Genomic DNA, 17,238 nt, shown 5'->3' with positions numbered 1-17,238 from the left:
GGTACTGTGATCATAACTGAAGACCAGGTGTGTTTATCACTTGCTGTTTTCAAGTTATACAGTAAGTGGACAAGAGTAAATTCCAACTCAAAATAATGCTCTATCATTTCAACTTAAATCAATATTTTCCCTAAAAAATATTGCCTAGATACAACATCACATATTTCAAATAAATATACCAATAAAGTTAATAAAAATCACTTCTTTGCTATATATATATATATATATATATGCAGTTTTTAGTTTAAGTTTTATAGAGTTTTAAAAATGTATAAAAAAATAACTTTCCTGTTTTTAGACCTGCCAATCAGGTTCTGGTTTTTACCCATTCAAATGGAATCTACCATTTACGATTTGTTAACAATGAAGTGTCAGGGTCTTTAAACACAAAGTGGCGACTTATGTCACATTTTTTTCACAGGAAAATGTGAGCAGTTGCATTAAAAATCATCTTGATTGAAGATATCCTCGTTTTGCAAGAGTGCCTTAAGTAGGAAAACATATGTTCATCAATCTTTTGACCTGAAACTTTTATTTACTACTGCAGACATAGACAACAACACTTGAAGAAGATCCAAAATAAAGTATTGTTCTTTGATTGGTAAAGAAGATGTTGATTAGGCAGGAAAAAGAAGATCAATGGTGTACATTAAGTTTTTGTCTAAATGAGAAATTTCACCAAGGTTCTAACTTATTGATATCTTTGACTTTTTCTGCAGGTTCATCTTCTATTGGCTTTCCTAACCATGTCCAGGTATTATCCTCCTTTGAATAGGGCTTACCACATGGCATATTAACATTCATATACAGATTTAATTTTTCATCAACTTGTTCAAAGAAGCCTGCTTTGTAACTGGAGTTATTCATGCCCTTGGTTATACCAGAACAAAAGTACTTGAAATTCAATGCTAACCACAAAGCAACTATGGTCGGAATACACAGTTTTTCATCTTGAATGTAAGGCATCTGAGAACTTTCAATAAGTACATCATTTTTACAATCATAGTAGTATATAACTAACATCTCTTTTGATATACCAATGCTTGGAATTAAATGGTTTACAAACTCAGGATGCAGTTTTTGTTGCAGAAATGAAAATACAATGGACTGTGCTATCATTTGCTCCTTATTAGATTTCAAATCTGTATTTTCAATTTTTACTTCTATTGAAGAACGGTTTCCTGACCCACCAGGTGAATCTGGTTCAATGGTTGCTATATTTATGCCAATCATGCCCATCATGAGATCAACAAAACCATGCCAAACTTCAGGACAACCTGTAAAACAAAACTTGAAAAGCAATCTACAGCAAACACCACCTATACTAACTTCCTTTAAGGTAGCACAATACAAAGATTTCATAACTCCAACAACTCCCAAGTTTTAAAATGCTGTAACTTTCTTAATATTGCTTGAAAATTTATAAATGTGGTAGTTATGGATAGCTAACAGATTACTCTCTCAAATTAATGCAATGTTAGTAGTATGCTACAATTATGTAATCAATTATAATGTTAACTGTGCCTTAAATATTTTTCATGAAATTTCCACTTTCAATTGAAATTAGCTTCTGCATAGGTATCCCTAGAGGGCTGATTTTGTTATATGTTGTTCCTATGGCCCTTATCTACAAAAGGTGTCTCAGATTTCAGATAGAATGTATAGAACAAATTTTACACATATTCAAACATTATCTTCTTTTATGTGGTTAGGATGTTTACACTAATTAGTGATTTATGAGAGAATGGCATACCATAGGGACATTTTGAGACACCCTTTTGAAGCCCATAATGTGTTGATTAAGATTACGTTACAATTTTCAGTATAGTTAAAGAGATGACAGAGCTAAATTCATTCAAGTGAACTGACCGATAATTTGCCACTAATTACATAATAATTGCATAATAAAAATATTGCATTCATTTAAAAGATTAATCTTTTATCTATCTATATATACCTCTTTTATTAATGTTTATGCATTCTAAAGAAAGTTACAGCATTTTAAAGGTTAGTGATTGTAGGGAAAAAATCTTTGTATTGTGACACTTTAAATTCTCCTATTTGTTTAACTAGTAGCATTTTTAAAAGCATTATGTTGTAATGCAAAACATTGCATATAAATAGTAAGCAAATCATATAAAAAGTTAACTTGCAGAAACATCATCAACTGCTTGAGGAATGTTTGTTGTCATTTGGTGAAGGTATAATTCTTTGGCTTGGAAATAAAACCATTTTTTTACAGTTTACATATACATATGTATCTATATATTTTGTGAAAAAAAAACAAGAACTTCAGTACACGTTTAAGAAGAATATATATATGTGCATGAATGCAGCAAAAAAATTGTGATGTAAATTTGACCAGGATATCAATGAGCATATGGGGGAATCATCATTAGTTTCATAAATGAAATGCAAAGGGGTTCGAAAGTTAAAGAGAAGAAATTCTTTTCTTCATAAGCACATGACAAGCCTCCAGGTAGCAGAAAATACAAAAATATTCTAAATATTTCAAAAGTAATAGCAATGCACAGGAACCATTTTGTCTCAAATAATTATACTACTTTCTGACTAATAGTTCTACACATGAAGCAAAAAGGTTGTCTACCTTCTGAAATTTCTTAGGTAATGAGCTAAAGCTGCTGCCTCATTATCCATATAGGCTCACTTTCTGCAACAGAAGTCACAGATGAAAAAAAAACAATGAAACATGTGTGCACTCTATATCAGGTAATCAACATCGGGTTAACAAAATGTTAGTTACACCATGACATAAATGCACTGCTTTAAAAATGTGCTCTGCCGAGTTAGCTGGATACGAAAAAAATATTGAACTTTGTGGTAAAATTTCAGAGCATTCAAAAAATTATTTCACAAGTTATTGTCCAAAAACTAGAAAAATGTTTGATTTGGGCCCCTTATTGCTATAAACAGTTGGAACCATCACCTCCAAAAGCAATCACAACCTTCCTTCTGTGGTATTGAACCTTTTGGTTAAATTTCATAGGGATCCATTCACTAAACTAAAGTTATTGTCAAGAAACCAATATGTCTTCCGACCACAATATGATAGCAATATACAAACGCATTTAAAAAAAAAAATATTATTGAGGTATTACATTGTACATGTAAATGTATCACTTAACTCTAAATAAAATATACGGTTACTAGAATAATCTCCAATACCTATGCTTGTGTCCCCATAGTCCCCGGTTAAAATTCCGTCACAACCACATGGACATCTTGCATATTTGCTGTACCCCTTGTCAATAAGATAATGTGATGAAACAGACAGTTTTGAAAACAGGTGATGAGCTAAAACAACTGCCCATTCTGCCTCTGTCAACTTCCGGTCTTCCTCTGCAAACGCCTTTTCAGCAGCTGAAAATAAAAGAAATGAATTTCAGTGTACATTAGTATGCATCACACAGTTCTTTCTAAAATTAATATTGCAAATGAATCAGCTGAATGCTAGTTATTGTACAATCTTGTCATATTCTATAATATTTTAAAAGATATCTCAGAAGTAATCACCTAAGGGAGCAATCATTAAACCCCCTGAAGTTAATTGGTTTTCCCTTATGACTAAAATAACAACAGGAAATGGCTTTTCAAGATGCCCACAAAGAGTACACTTTCAGACGCAGGTAAACATATTTTCAGGGTCTTAAACTAAGAATTGGTGTAAACTAGGAACTCATAATTGTTTTGCTTTCGGTAGAAAACAAATGTGATAGCTATTCAAAATATTCACAATTTAAGTCTTCTTCCAAAAAAGGAGCAATAAATGTAAATAATGTTATGTATTTGTCTTGTAAATTATATCTAATATTAAATTCAGTATGTTTATAATAATATTCTATAGAAAACTCAGTCTATTGTTACATCATTCTATTAATAACTTTATATAAATACAAGTTTGTTGTAGACAAACCTGTGAATCATTTATTTTTTATACTTTGTAGTAAATTTTATATGAACAAATAGTTGTGGTCATGCATGACGCTCAAACCCTATACAAGGCTGAAGGCCTGAGTTTACTGTATCTTTCATGTAATGGATTAATTGGGATACTAAGGATTCATCATTGGATGTTTGGAAATTTTTGGATATATACATATTTAGTGATATCACTTCTTGGACTTATAAACACAAGCTTAATTGAAAATAAAAGTACATCTTGGAATATAGCATCTTGGAAGAAAGGAATATTAATTATTCAAGTACATTCTTTTGATATTCAGGCCAGTCCTTACAATGTACATTATTCATAACTTGATAAATATTTGTTGTAAATTGTTTCGTTTTAAAATAAATATTAGAAATTAATCAGATTGTCTTTCTGTAGTATATTATTATAAAAACTTCACATACATGTAGCAGAAATTGGGGGCTTGTCTGGGATCACAAATATTTCACTTAGAATAAACAAAGTGATCAAAGTTTAAATTAATTGTTTCATATCACAACCATGAGTTTTTTCATATCACAACCATGAGTTTTTTCATATCACAACTAGTATGACTATAAGTTTATCTGCAAAGAACTTTATGGAGAATCCAAATAGGGAATTGCTGGTGGCACTGAAAAAGTCTGAATTGTTAGCGTTAGGCAAACATTTAGAATAAGAAGTTAAATGTTCAATGTTGAAATTTGAAGTTCGAAACATAAAAGTTACAAATTTGGTAGAGGAGGATAATGGATCAGGATGCTTTGGAACTAATTAAAATTTTCTGGGTTGATGCTTTAAAATCAAAAGAAATTGAAATGCAAATGCAAATGCTTCAAATGCAAATGAAACTAGAGGCTCATGAGAGCCTGGATCGCTCACCTGGCTTTGATAAGCTTATTTGAACATTTGTATGTTTTACCCATAGAGTCCTATGTTAAACAATGTCCCCCTGCTGACAGTCATCCATCTTCGCTAGCCAAGGATTACGATCCGGTGCCCCTCCTCTTCACCCTTGGCAGATTGAGTCAGAATTTATGAAAATTGCGTTGTGCCTTCTAGCGGATGATCGAAGTCATGCCTTCTCTGACTACATCATTACTGATCACTGAGAGCAATTGTATTTTTTGTGGCTTTAGATGTAACTATATTTAACAATCATGTCAGAGTAGTCCGGGAATATCGAAAATATCTCAATGTTCAATAAACTAATTAAAAATGGTAAAAGTGTCTCTTAAAAGTGAAATTCTATGTTGTGGGATAGGGATTCCTGGCACAATCAACACATGCTCGTTGCTGATAGATCTTGACATAATGAACATTTTTATCCCATGTCAGATTTGCTCTAAATGCTTTAGTTTTTGAGATATAAGCCAAAAACTGCATTTTACCCCTATGTTCTATTTTTAGCCATGCTGGCCATTTTTTTTGATGAAATGGCTAATAAAACACAAACTTTATTCTAGATACCCTAAGGATCATTCAGCTTAAATTTGGTTGTAATTGGTTCAGTAGTTTCAGAGGAGATGATCTTTGAAATAGTTGATGACGACGACGGATGACGACGACGGACGCCAAGTGATAGCAAAGGCTCACATGTCCTTTTAGGAAAGGTGAGCTAAAAATGAGGTCAAGGTCAGATGATTATTGCCAGACAGACATGCACAGTTTACAGTTACAAACATTCCATACACCAAATATAATTGACTGGATACCAATAGTATATGAGAAATAGACCAAAACACAAACAAGAGGCTCTCAAGAGCCTGAATCGCTCACCTTAAATTATTTGCTTAAATCTTTCATCAATGATTATTTTGGCTTTTCAATATAAATAAATATGCTTGAATCTGGTAATATCTTCTTCAAAAGCAAAAAAATGCATTTTACCCCTATATTCTATTTTAGCCATACAGGCTATGTTTCTTGATGTACAAGGAAATAAATATAAAATTTATACTAGATACTCTGAAACTCATTCAGCCTGAGTTTGGCTGAAATTTATTCAGCAGTTTCAAGGGAGAGGATTTTTTAAAAAGTAAGCTAACAAGTAAACAAATTGAGTAAAATATATTCAAAGGGCAATTACTCCTTAAAAGGTCAATGACAATTTTGGTATTATTGACTTATTTGTAGATCTTACTTTGCTGAACAGTTTTGCTGTTAACAGTTTCTCTTTATCTATAATAATATTCAAGATAATGACCAACCAGATGCTCCGCAGGGCGTAGCTTTATACGACCGCAGAGGTTGAACCCTGAACGGTTGGGGCAAGTATGGACACAACATTCAAGCTGGATTCCGCTCTAAATTTGGATTGTGATTAAATAGTTGACACAGCATAGGTTTCTGACACAGAATGAATGTATTCAAATGAACTTAATATTTTTGTTTTCTCTTAGAGCAATTCACTATGCTGTTGAATATTAATCCTCTCAAAAAAATGTTTGAAGAAATTTTCTTTTTATTTATGAAATTTCAAATGAGAAAAATTTAACCCAATTTTTTATTCACATCCCCCTTTCCCTTATTCCAAAACTAATTTCAATTAAAATATTCTAATGGAGTTTGCAACAATTACTACTCATTTAAATACATGATGTAAAAAAACTGCTTGTTATCACTGAATGGTAAAGATTATTTAAATTTATCAGTTGGTAGTAAAAAGTGAATATACATTGTATATTGTATATAACAAAGATTTAAGTTGATTCTGGACAAAGAAAGATAACTCCAATTAAAAAAAATTCTTGCAGATATTTCTTGCTTACTATACTGGACAAAGAAAGATAACTCTTAATTAAAAAAAAAATTGCTATTTCACAATATTGTGAAATTAGATATTTCTTGCCATTGCACAATACTGTGCAATTGAAAAGACTTGCTATTGCACAATACTTAATATAATAATTTTAGATCCTGATTTGGACCAACTTGAAAACTGGGCCCATAATCAAAAATCTAAGTACATGTTTAGATTCAGCATATCAAAGAGGCCCAAGAATTTATTTTTTGTTAAAATCAAACTTAGTTTAATTTTGGACCCTTTGCACTTTAATTTAGACCAATTTTAAAACTGGACCAAAAATTAAGAATCTACATACACAGTTAGATTTGGCATATTAAAGAACCCCAATTATTCAATTTTTGATGAAATCAAACAATGTTTAATTTTGGACCCCGTTTGGGCCAACTTGAAAACTGGGCCAATAATAAAAAATCTAAGTACATTTTTAGATTCAGCATATCAAAGAACCCCAAGGTTTCAATTTTTGTTAAAATCAAACTAAGTTTAATTTTGGACCCTTTGGACCTTAATGTAGACCAATTTGAAAACTGGACCAAAAATTAAGAATCTACATACCAATTAGATTCGGCATATTAAAGAACCCCAATTATTCAATTTTGATGAAATCAAACAAAGTTTAATTTTGGACCCTTTGGGCCCCTTTTTCCTTAATTGTTGGGACCAAAACTTCCAAAATCAATACCAACCTTCCTTTTATAGTCATAAACCTTGTGTTTAAATTTCATAGATTTCTATTCACTTATACTAACGCTATGGTGCGAAAACCAAGAAAAATGCTTATTTGGGTCCCTTTTTGGCCCCTAATTCCTAAACTGTTGGGACCTAAACTCCCAAAATCAATACCAACCTTCCTTTTGTGGTCATAAACATTGTGTTTAAATTTCATTGATTTCTATTTACTTTAACTAAAGTTATTGTGCGAAAACCAAGAATAATGCTTATTTGGGCCCTTTTTTGGCCCCTAATTCCTAAACTGTTGAAAATAAAACTCCCAAAATCAATCCCAACCTTTATTTTGTGGTTATAAACCTTGTGTCAAAATTTCATAGATTTCTATTAACTTAAACTAAAGTTATAGTGCGAAAACCAAGAAAATGCTTATTTGGGCCCTTTTTGGCCCCTAATTCCTAAAATGTTGGAACCAAAACTCCCAAAATCAATACCAGCCTTCCTTTTATGGTCATAAACCTTGTGTTAAAATTTCATAGATTTCTATTCACTTTTACTAAAGTTAGAGTGCGAAAACTAAAAGTATTCGGACGACGACGACGACGACGACGCCAACGTGATAGCAATATACGACGAAAATTTTTTCAAAATTTGCGGTCGTATAAAAACTACAAAATTTCCTTAAAATTACCAATTAAGTGGCAGCAACCCAACAATGGGTTGTTTGATTCCTCTGAAAATTTCAGGGCTGATAGATCTTGAACTAATGAACAAATTCACCTAAGTCAGATTTGCTCTAAATGCTTTAGTTTTTGAGATATAAGCAAAAAACTGCATTTTACCCAATGTTCTACTTTTAGCCATGACAGCCATCTTTTTTAAGGAAACAGAAAATAAAACACCAACTTTATTCTAGACACCCTAATGATCATTCACCTTAAGTTTTGTTGAAATTGGTTCAGTAGATTCAGAGGAGAAGATTTTTAAAAGTTAGCAAATATGATGAACAAATTGTGTAAAATTGTCATTAAAGGACAATAACTCCTTAAGAGGTCAATTGACAAATTTGGTATTATTGACTTATTTGTAGATCTTACTTTGCTGAACATTTTTGCTTTTTACAGTTTCTCTGTATCTATAATAATATTCAAGATAATGACCAAAAACTGTAAAATTTCCTTAAAATTACCTATTAAGTGGCAGCAACCCAACAATATATAGATCTTGAACTGATGAACAAATTCACCTAATCAGATTTGCTCTAAAAACTGCATTTTACCCCTATGTTCTATTTTTAGCCATAGCGGCCATGTTTTTTGACGAAATGGAAAATAAAACACAAACTTTATTCTAGATACCCTAAGGATCATTCAGCTAAAGTTTGGTTGAAATTGGTTCAGTAGTTTCAGAGAAGAAGATCTTTGAAATAGTTTACGACGACGACGGACGCAAACGGACGCCAAGTGATGGCAAAATCTCACATTTCCTTTTAGGGAAGGTGAGCTAAAAATTAACTTTGACCACTGAACCATCAAAATGAGGTTAAGGTCAGATGACACCTGTCAGTTGGAAATGTACACCTTACAATCATTCCATACACTAAATATAATTGACTGAATACTAATAGTATCTGCTTAAAAGACCAAAGCACAAAAATTTACTTTGACCACTGAACCATGAAAATGAGGTTTAGGTCAGATGACACCTGCCAGCTGGACATGTACAGCTTACAATCATTCCACACACCAAACATAGAAGACCTATTGCTTATAGTTTTTGAGATATGGACTAAACCCTGTAAACTTAACCTTGTTCACTGATCCATGAAATGAGGTTGAGGTCATGTAAAAACTGACTGACAGACATGTTTAGTTTTTGAAATACAAGCAAAAAACTGCATTTTAACCTATTTTCTATATTTAGCCATGGCGGCCATGTCTTTTTACCTGCTATTCGTTCAGTAGTTTCAGAGAAGAAAATTTTTGAAAGTGAACAAATATGATGAACAAATTGTGTAAAATTGTCTTTAAAGGCCAATAACTCCTTAAGGGGTCAATTTACAATTTTGGTTATTATAAATAACTTATTTGTAGATCTTACTTTGCTGAACATTTTTATTTTTGCTAATTACAGTTTATCTTTATCTATAATGATATTCAACAAAATAACCAAAAACTGCAAAATTTGCTTAAAATTATCAATTAATTGGCAGCAACCCCACAATGGGTTGTTCGATACGTCTAAAAATTTCAGGGCTGATAGATCTTGACCTATTGAACAACTTTACCTCCTGTCAGATTTGCTCTAAATGCTTTAGTTTTTGAGATATAACCCAAAAACTGCATTTTACCCCTATGTTCTATTTTTAGCCATGGCGGCCATGTTTTTTGACGAAACAGTAAATAAAACACAAACTTTAATCTAGATACCCCAAGGATCATTCAGCTGCAGTTTGGTTGGAATTGGTTCAGTAGTTTCAGAGGAGAAGATCTTTTAACTAGTTTACACTGGACGGACAGACGGACGGACGACGACGACGACGGAGGAAGCCAAGTGATGGCAAAAGCTCACATTTCCTTTTAGGAAAGGAGAGCTAAAAATGTATATAATATATTGCAAAAATACATGTAAATCTCAGGTTAATATTTTAATTAACCTTAAATGTTATAAAAACATCTATTGTTATTTGCATGTGGGAATAGAAGGAATACTGATTTGTAAAAAGTGGGAATAGAGGGAAGACACCGTAGGATGCAAATCTGTATATTTGATTTAACCCTGAATTAACAAATAGGAAACTAATTAAGGTCTGTTTTTATTTCAACAAGTGTGGACACAGACCAGCATGGATAGTATCCAGCATTCTGAGAGAATTGCATGGCAATACAATTAGTCCCCTACCAGTTGAAATTCGTTGTTCCCAAAAATAAAATTTAAACTTGATGTATAAATTGTCATGCTAAAACTATATACATTGTATGCCAAATTTCAAATAAATATATATATTGGAAGTCAAGCACGACTAAAAAAAAATGCAGAAAATTGATTAATTGTGTGATTTTTCTAGGTCTAAGGATCACAATAACTGCCAAATATCATCAGATTAGAAAAAATATTAAAAATGATGGTAAAACTGTAAACAAAATATCAAATCGAAATCTTTAATTACGACAAAAAAATAGTGGAAAATGTATTTCTGCATGAATTTTTTAAGTCCAAGGACCATAACTCTGCAAAAAAATCATCAGACCGGAACACAATTCACAAAAGATCTGTAACTTACTAGGGTTTAACCATATGCAAAATTTCAAGTCAATATCTTAAAGCATTTAAAAACAAAATGTGGAAAACTAATTATTTGAGTGAATTTTCTAAGTCCAGGACCATTACTCTGCAAAAAATCATCAGACTTGAACAAAATTCAAACTTGATCGATAACTTGTTATGGTTAAACTATATGGCAAATATGAAGTCAATTCCTTAAAACATGACAAAACAAAGTGCGGAAAACAGATTACTTATGTGATTTTTCTAAGTCCAAGGGCCATAACTCTGCAAAAAATCATCCGACCCGAACAAAATTAGAACTTGATCTGTAACTTGTCACGAATATACTATATACCAAATTTATATCAAAGCAATATCTTCAAGCATGACAAACCAGATGCTCCGCAGGGCGTAGCTTTATACGACCGCAGAGGTTGAACCCTGAACGGTTGGGGCAAGTATGGACATAACATTCAAGCTGGATTCAGCTCTAAATTTGGATTGTGATTAAATAGTTGACACAGCATAGGTTTCTGACACAGAATGAATGTGTTCTAATGAAATTAAAATTTTTGTTTTTTCTTAGAGCAATTCACTATGCTGTTGAATATTATTCCTCTCAAAAAAATGTTTGAAGAAATTTTCTTTTTATTTATGAAATTTCAAATGAGAAAATTGAACCCATTTTTTTTAATCACATCCCCCTTTCCCTTATTCCAAAATTAATCTCAATTAAAATTTCTAATGGAGTTTGCAACAATTACTACTCATTTAAATACATCATAAAATATTAAGATGTAAAAAAACTGCTTGTTATCACTGAATGGTAAAGATTATTTTTTAATTTATCAGTTGGTAGTAAAAAGTGAATATACATTGTATATTGTATATATAACAAAGATTTAAGTTGATTCTGGACAAAGAAAGATAACTCCAAATAAAAAAAATTCTTACAATTAGATATTTCTTGCTTACTATTCTGGACAAAGAAAGATAACTCTAATTAAAAACAAAATTGCTATTTCACAATATTTTGCAATACGATATTTCTTGCCATTGCGCAATACTGTGCAATTGAAAAGACTTGCTATTGCACAAAACTTAATATAATAATTTTAGATCCTGATTTGGACCAACTTGAAAACTGGGCCCATAATCAAAAATCTAAGTACATGTTTGGATTCAGCATATCAAAGAACCCCAAGATTTCAATTTTTGTTAAAATCAAACTAAGTTTAATTTTGGACCCTTTGGACTTTAATGTAGACCAATTTGAAAACAAGACCAAAAATGAGGAATCTACATACACAGTTAGATTTGGCATATCAAAGAACACCATTTATTCAATTTTTGATGAAATCAAACAAAGTTTAATTTTGGACCCCGATTTGGACCAACTTGAAAACTGGGCCGATAATCAAGAATCTAAGTACATTTTTAGATTCAGCATATCAAAGAACCCAACCGATTAATTTTTTGTCAAAATCAAACGAAGTTTAATTTTGGACCCTTTGGACCTTAATGTAGACCAATTTGAAAATGGGACCAAAAGTTAAAAATCTACATACACAGTAAGATTCGGCATATCAAAGAACCCCAATTATTCTATTTTGATGAAATCAAACAAAGTTTAATTTTGGACCTTTTGGGCCCCTTATTCCTAAACTGTTGGGACCAAAACTCCCAAAATATTACCAACCTTCCTTTTATGGTCATAAACCTTGTGTTTAAATTTCATAGATTTCTATTTACTTATACTAAAGTTATGGTGTGAAAACCAAGAAAATGTTTATTTGGGTCCCTTTTTGGCCCCTAATTCCTAAACTGTTGGGACCTAAACTCCAAAAATCAATACCAACCTTCCTTTTGTAGTCATAAACATTGTGTTTAAATTTCATTATTTTCTATTTACTTAAACTAAAGTTATTGTGCGAAAACCAAAAATAATGCTTATTTGGGCCCTTTTTTGGCCCCTAATTCCTACATTGTTGAAACCAAAACTCCCAAAATCAATCCCAACCTTTCTTTTGTGGTCATAAACCTTGTGTCAAAATTTCATAGATTTCTATTTACTTAAACTAAAGTTATAGTGCGAAAACCAAGAAAATGCTTATTTGGGCCCTTTTTGGCCCCTAATTCCTAAAATGTTGGGACCAAAACTCCCAAAATCAATACCAACCTTCCTTTTGAGGTCATAAACCTTGTGATAAAATTTTATAGATTTATATTCACTTTTACTAAAGTTAGAGTGCGAAAACTAAAAGTATTCGGACGACGACGACGACGACGACGACGACGACGACGACGACGACGACGACGCCAACGTGATAGCAATATACGACGAAATTTTTTTCAAAATTTGCGGTCGTATAAAAAGTGTTGAAAGCCAGATTTGCCGGACAGACGGACTGACGGACGGACAGACGGTACGACAGACAGACAGAGTGCAAACCTAAAGTCCCCTTCAACTTAGTTGGTAGGGGACTAATTACCAATTGTGTGTACATACAGCTGTCCCTCAGGGCAATGTGATAAAAGATACAATGGACTTGTGAAAATTTATCTGATTAGCACTTGTAAACAAAAATTGTGACAAATTTAAATGTCATTAAAAATAACGAATGTTGGTATATTTTATAAGGACATGTAAAATTCAATGATTTTAATGCTTATATTTTGACTTCTTTTAACAACTTATATTGACTGATGACTTTATCTACATGTATCTTCCAGAGAGTGCACCCTGTAATGAATATAAAGTCTGTAATATGTGCTTCTAACCTTTATTTATAAACATCATTCAAAATAGGTTATTTAGAAATTCATTGTAATCAGATGTAATCATGATTACTTTGCCAATGTAATCATTAATTTTATTACATAATGATTTTAATTAATTAAATTCATTGGATGAAATGTTGTCACATGACATTCTGTAAATTTTGATATTGTTTGATTAAACCCCTTATATTGACTTGCTTTCACTTTTACCTTCCATTGCAATATGTTTGACGTCACAATCAATTTGACTAAAAGTCATATTGACTTGCTTTTACTATTATTATCTAATACAACATGTACAGTCTTTTATATCGGCCGCTATGAGTTTCAATAGACCTAAACATTTAATATTGAACCTCTGCCTGCGGCTTCGCTCAATATTAATGTTTAGGTCTATTTAAACTCACATCGTCCTCTACAAAATACTATAATTGTAAATAATCAAATACTTTAAGAAATGGTGTAATCGTTAATTTAATTTAATTGTCAAATTGACAAAGTAATTGTAATCTAATCAAGTACATTGAAAGTATAAATCAGACCCATTTCTGATTATAATATTCAAGATAATAACCTACAACAAAAACAGCAAAATTTCCTTAAAATTCCCTCTTCAGTGGCAGCAATCCAATAATGGATTGTCCAATTGGTCTGAAAATTTCAGGGATGATAAATCTTGACCTATTGAACATTTTTACATCATGTCAGATTTGCTCTAAATGCTTTAGCTTTTGAGATACATGTATTGGCCAAAATCTGCATTTGAACACCATGTCCTATTTATAGCTATGGGGGCCATGTTTGGGAGTAATTGGCCCATTAGTTTTAGGAGAAGATCTTTGAAATAGTTTATGACAAACAGACAACGACAGACAACCGATATTTTTTTGTCTTAAAATTTCAGGGCTGATAGATCTTGACCTAATGAACATTTTTACCCCATGTCAGATTTGCTCTAAATGATTTAGTTTTTGAGATATAAGCCAAAAACTGCATTTTACCCCCATGTTCTATTTTTAGCCATGGCGGCCATGTTTTTTGAGAAAATGGAAAATAAAACACAAACTTTATTCTATATACCCTAAGGATCATTCAGCTAAAGTTTGGTTGTAATTGGTTCAGTAGTTTCAGAGAAGAAGATCTTTGAAATAGTTTACGACGACGACGACGGACGCCAAGTAATGGCAAAAGCTCACATTTCCTTTTAGGAAAGGTGAGCTAAAAATAAAATGACACAAGATATTATTATAAAATCTGTAGAACTGTGAAACTTTAAAAAAACATCAAATGTTGCACTCCTGACAATTCACAGGGCCTATATGCATATTGCAATCATTGAATAATCATTACTTCCTGGATTCATTTGGGGTATTTTTTATGTAGGTTTGTTTGAGTTAGTATTTGCTGTTAGGAAAAATAGAAATAATCCAGTATTAATTTTTTAATCAAGATCCTTGACTCCTGACAAGGCACCATTTAATTTCAACTAAAAAATCTACATGAAACCATCATTGCAATACTTAATCATATACATCTAAACAAGGCCAATATATGCAAGATATTGACAAAATAACATTTAACAGTGCATATTAAAAATTGAAATTTTGCTGGCTATTTAAAAATTTATGATTTTTAAAAGTGTCACAAATCAGTGTTGCACTCCTGACAATTTTAGCATCTATTTTATCAAAAACTTTTTTATTTTCAAAGATATTCACAAAATATTTTGCACAATTAAACTTCATATCTTTACACATATTTTGAAACATACCAATTAAAAAATATTCAAAAGGCTTTGTTGTAGGGCACTGAAAGTGCAGCTACCCTGCCAGTACCATTTTATTTTTAAACTGCCCATAACAAGCTATTATTTGAACTTGGAATTATTTTTAATTATGGAATTTGCATAATTTCTTGTGTTTTTTTTTTTTTAATAAATTCCATGTTTATTTGGTATTATGATCATTTGAGCGGTTCATAACATTTTCCATACCTTGTATTTTGGTTAGATAGTGTTGTGCACGGCACAGTACATTCTATTGAAAATATAATATTTTCTTAGTAATAAAAAGTGTTGTGCGCAGCACAGAACATTTCAATACAGAATATACATGGAATTTATAAAAAAATTCAATAATAAGAAATCAAGCAAATTCCATAATTAAAAATAATTCCAAGTTCAAATAATAGCCTGTTCCATACATTTTGTACAAAAATGATAACCTATGAAATGGAAATCGAAGAAAAATGCTATTTCTACTTTCAAATAATTGCATTTTGCAAATAGAACAATCAATAGTTGCTTATTGCCTACTTAAGTGTAGTGTAATACTTGTGTCAGGAGTGCAACAAATGTTGCTAAAACAAGACTCTATTGTAAATATCAAATATTCTATTACTATTTGACCGATTGACAAAATTTTTGCAGTTAAACATTCCTGTTCATACTTTTAAAAAAAAATACATTTTTACTTTATCTGGATTTCAATTTTTTAGCAGTATAAAAACTTATAGAAGCAACATGAGAATTTTAAGTCTTAGAAAATGCTAAAAAAATATTTATTTCAAGAGAAGTACATTTTTAAATCATTTTCAAGGCAAGATTATGAAGATTTATGTTGCTGTTATCTTTTGGGAATAAAAACACATTTAATTAATGAGTTTAAATTGGAGAAAACAGCTATGTAATTATATGTGTGTTCTAATGATTTTTGTGTGCATTGGCATTCAACAAAATGATCTAAAAAAAATATGTTTCAATTTTTTGCCTATTCCAGCTGGATTTAGTAACTAGAACATATATGCAATGAAATGTGATAAATAACAAGAGGCTCTCAAGAGCCTGAATCGCTCACCTTATTTTTTTTGCTTAAATCTTTCATCAATGATTATTTTGGCTTTTCAATTTATTTAAATGTTTTTCGAATCGTCCTATTTTCTTCAAAAGCAAAAAAAAAAATTTCATTTTCTCCTTTGTTCTATTTTAGCCATAGGAGCTATGTTTCTTGACATACAAGGAAATAAAATATAAAATTTATACTGATACTCTGAAACTCATTCAGCCTAAGTTTGGCTGAAATTGATACAGCAGTTTCAAAGGAGAAGATTTTTTAACTCATTCGCCCCCAAGAGATTTTTGGAAAATCAAGCATTTTCAAAAATTTGCAAACTTATGCAAATTATATGCAAATTAGTTGAACCCTGATGCTGCAACTGATGCTGATCTGTAAAACTAAGTATTGAGTTTTGGGGACGGACGGCATGGGAGGGAGGGGGTGGGAGTTGGTATATTTTCTGGCTGTATTGAAGCCACCCCAGCTGAAAAATGGTAATTCTCAGCCTATTTTCCGATTTTGAAATGACCTTGAGAGGTGAACATGGACACAAATGTTTTTTGGTCATTCAACTATTACCTTGTAGTAACTGCTAACCATCCATGCTGATTGGAAGTAAATTTGACTTGATTGTCTTGCTGGGGAATCATTATTGACAAGCCAGGTCTGCCAAAATGTCAATTTTTACACATTTCTGACTAAACAGTGCCCTAATTTTTACAGAACAGCTTTGTTGGGGCTATTTGCTACCTCTTTGTGTTCCTCAACTACCCATGCATGTATTAAGGGTAATAGTTAATACCTGTGGCCAATACCATTCACTGGGTGGTCATCAAAAGACACCCACCCCCACCTGATTTTGGCTACTTTTTACAGTTTTCCTATTTTTGACTCCTAGGAGGGCATTAAAGTTGTCATATTTTTTTAAC

General features: G+C 31.6%; 1 protein-coding gene across 1 annotated transcript in view; it reads right to left on the bottom strand.

Annotated features, from left to right (window-relative positions):
* Positions 1–513: 513 nt before the first annotated feature.
* LOC134721551 (uncharacterized) overlaps positions 514–17,238 on the bottom strand; it is a 33,650-nt gene continuing 16,925 nt past the window's right edge. The window contains exons 2-3 of the mRNA XM_063584647.1: positions 3,187–3,381; positions 514–1,277 (exon numbers count right to left, since the gene is read on the bottom strand). Coding sequence (XP_063440717.1) covers positions 676–1,277; positions 3,187–3,381 — 797 coding nt within the window. The 3' untranslated portion in view covers positions 514–675. The remainder of the gene's footprint in view (positions 1,278–3,186; positions 3,382–17,238) is intronic.

Source organism: Mytilus trossulus, chromosome 6 (assembly GCF_036588685.1).
Source record: "Mytilus trossulus isolate FHL-02 chromosome 6, PNRI_Mtr1.1.1.hap1, whole genome shotgun sequence".
Taxonomy (NCBI): Eukaryota; Metazoa; Mollusca; class Bivalvia; order Mytilida; family Mytilidae; genus Mytilus; species Mytilus trossulus.
Note: the sequence above shows the minus strand (reverse complement) of the source record. Positions and strands in the feature narration are given on the sequence as shown.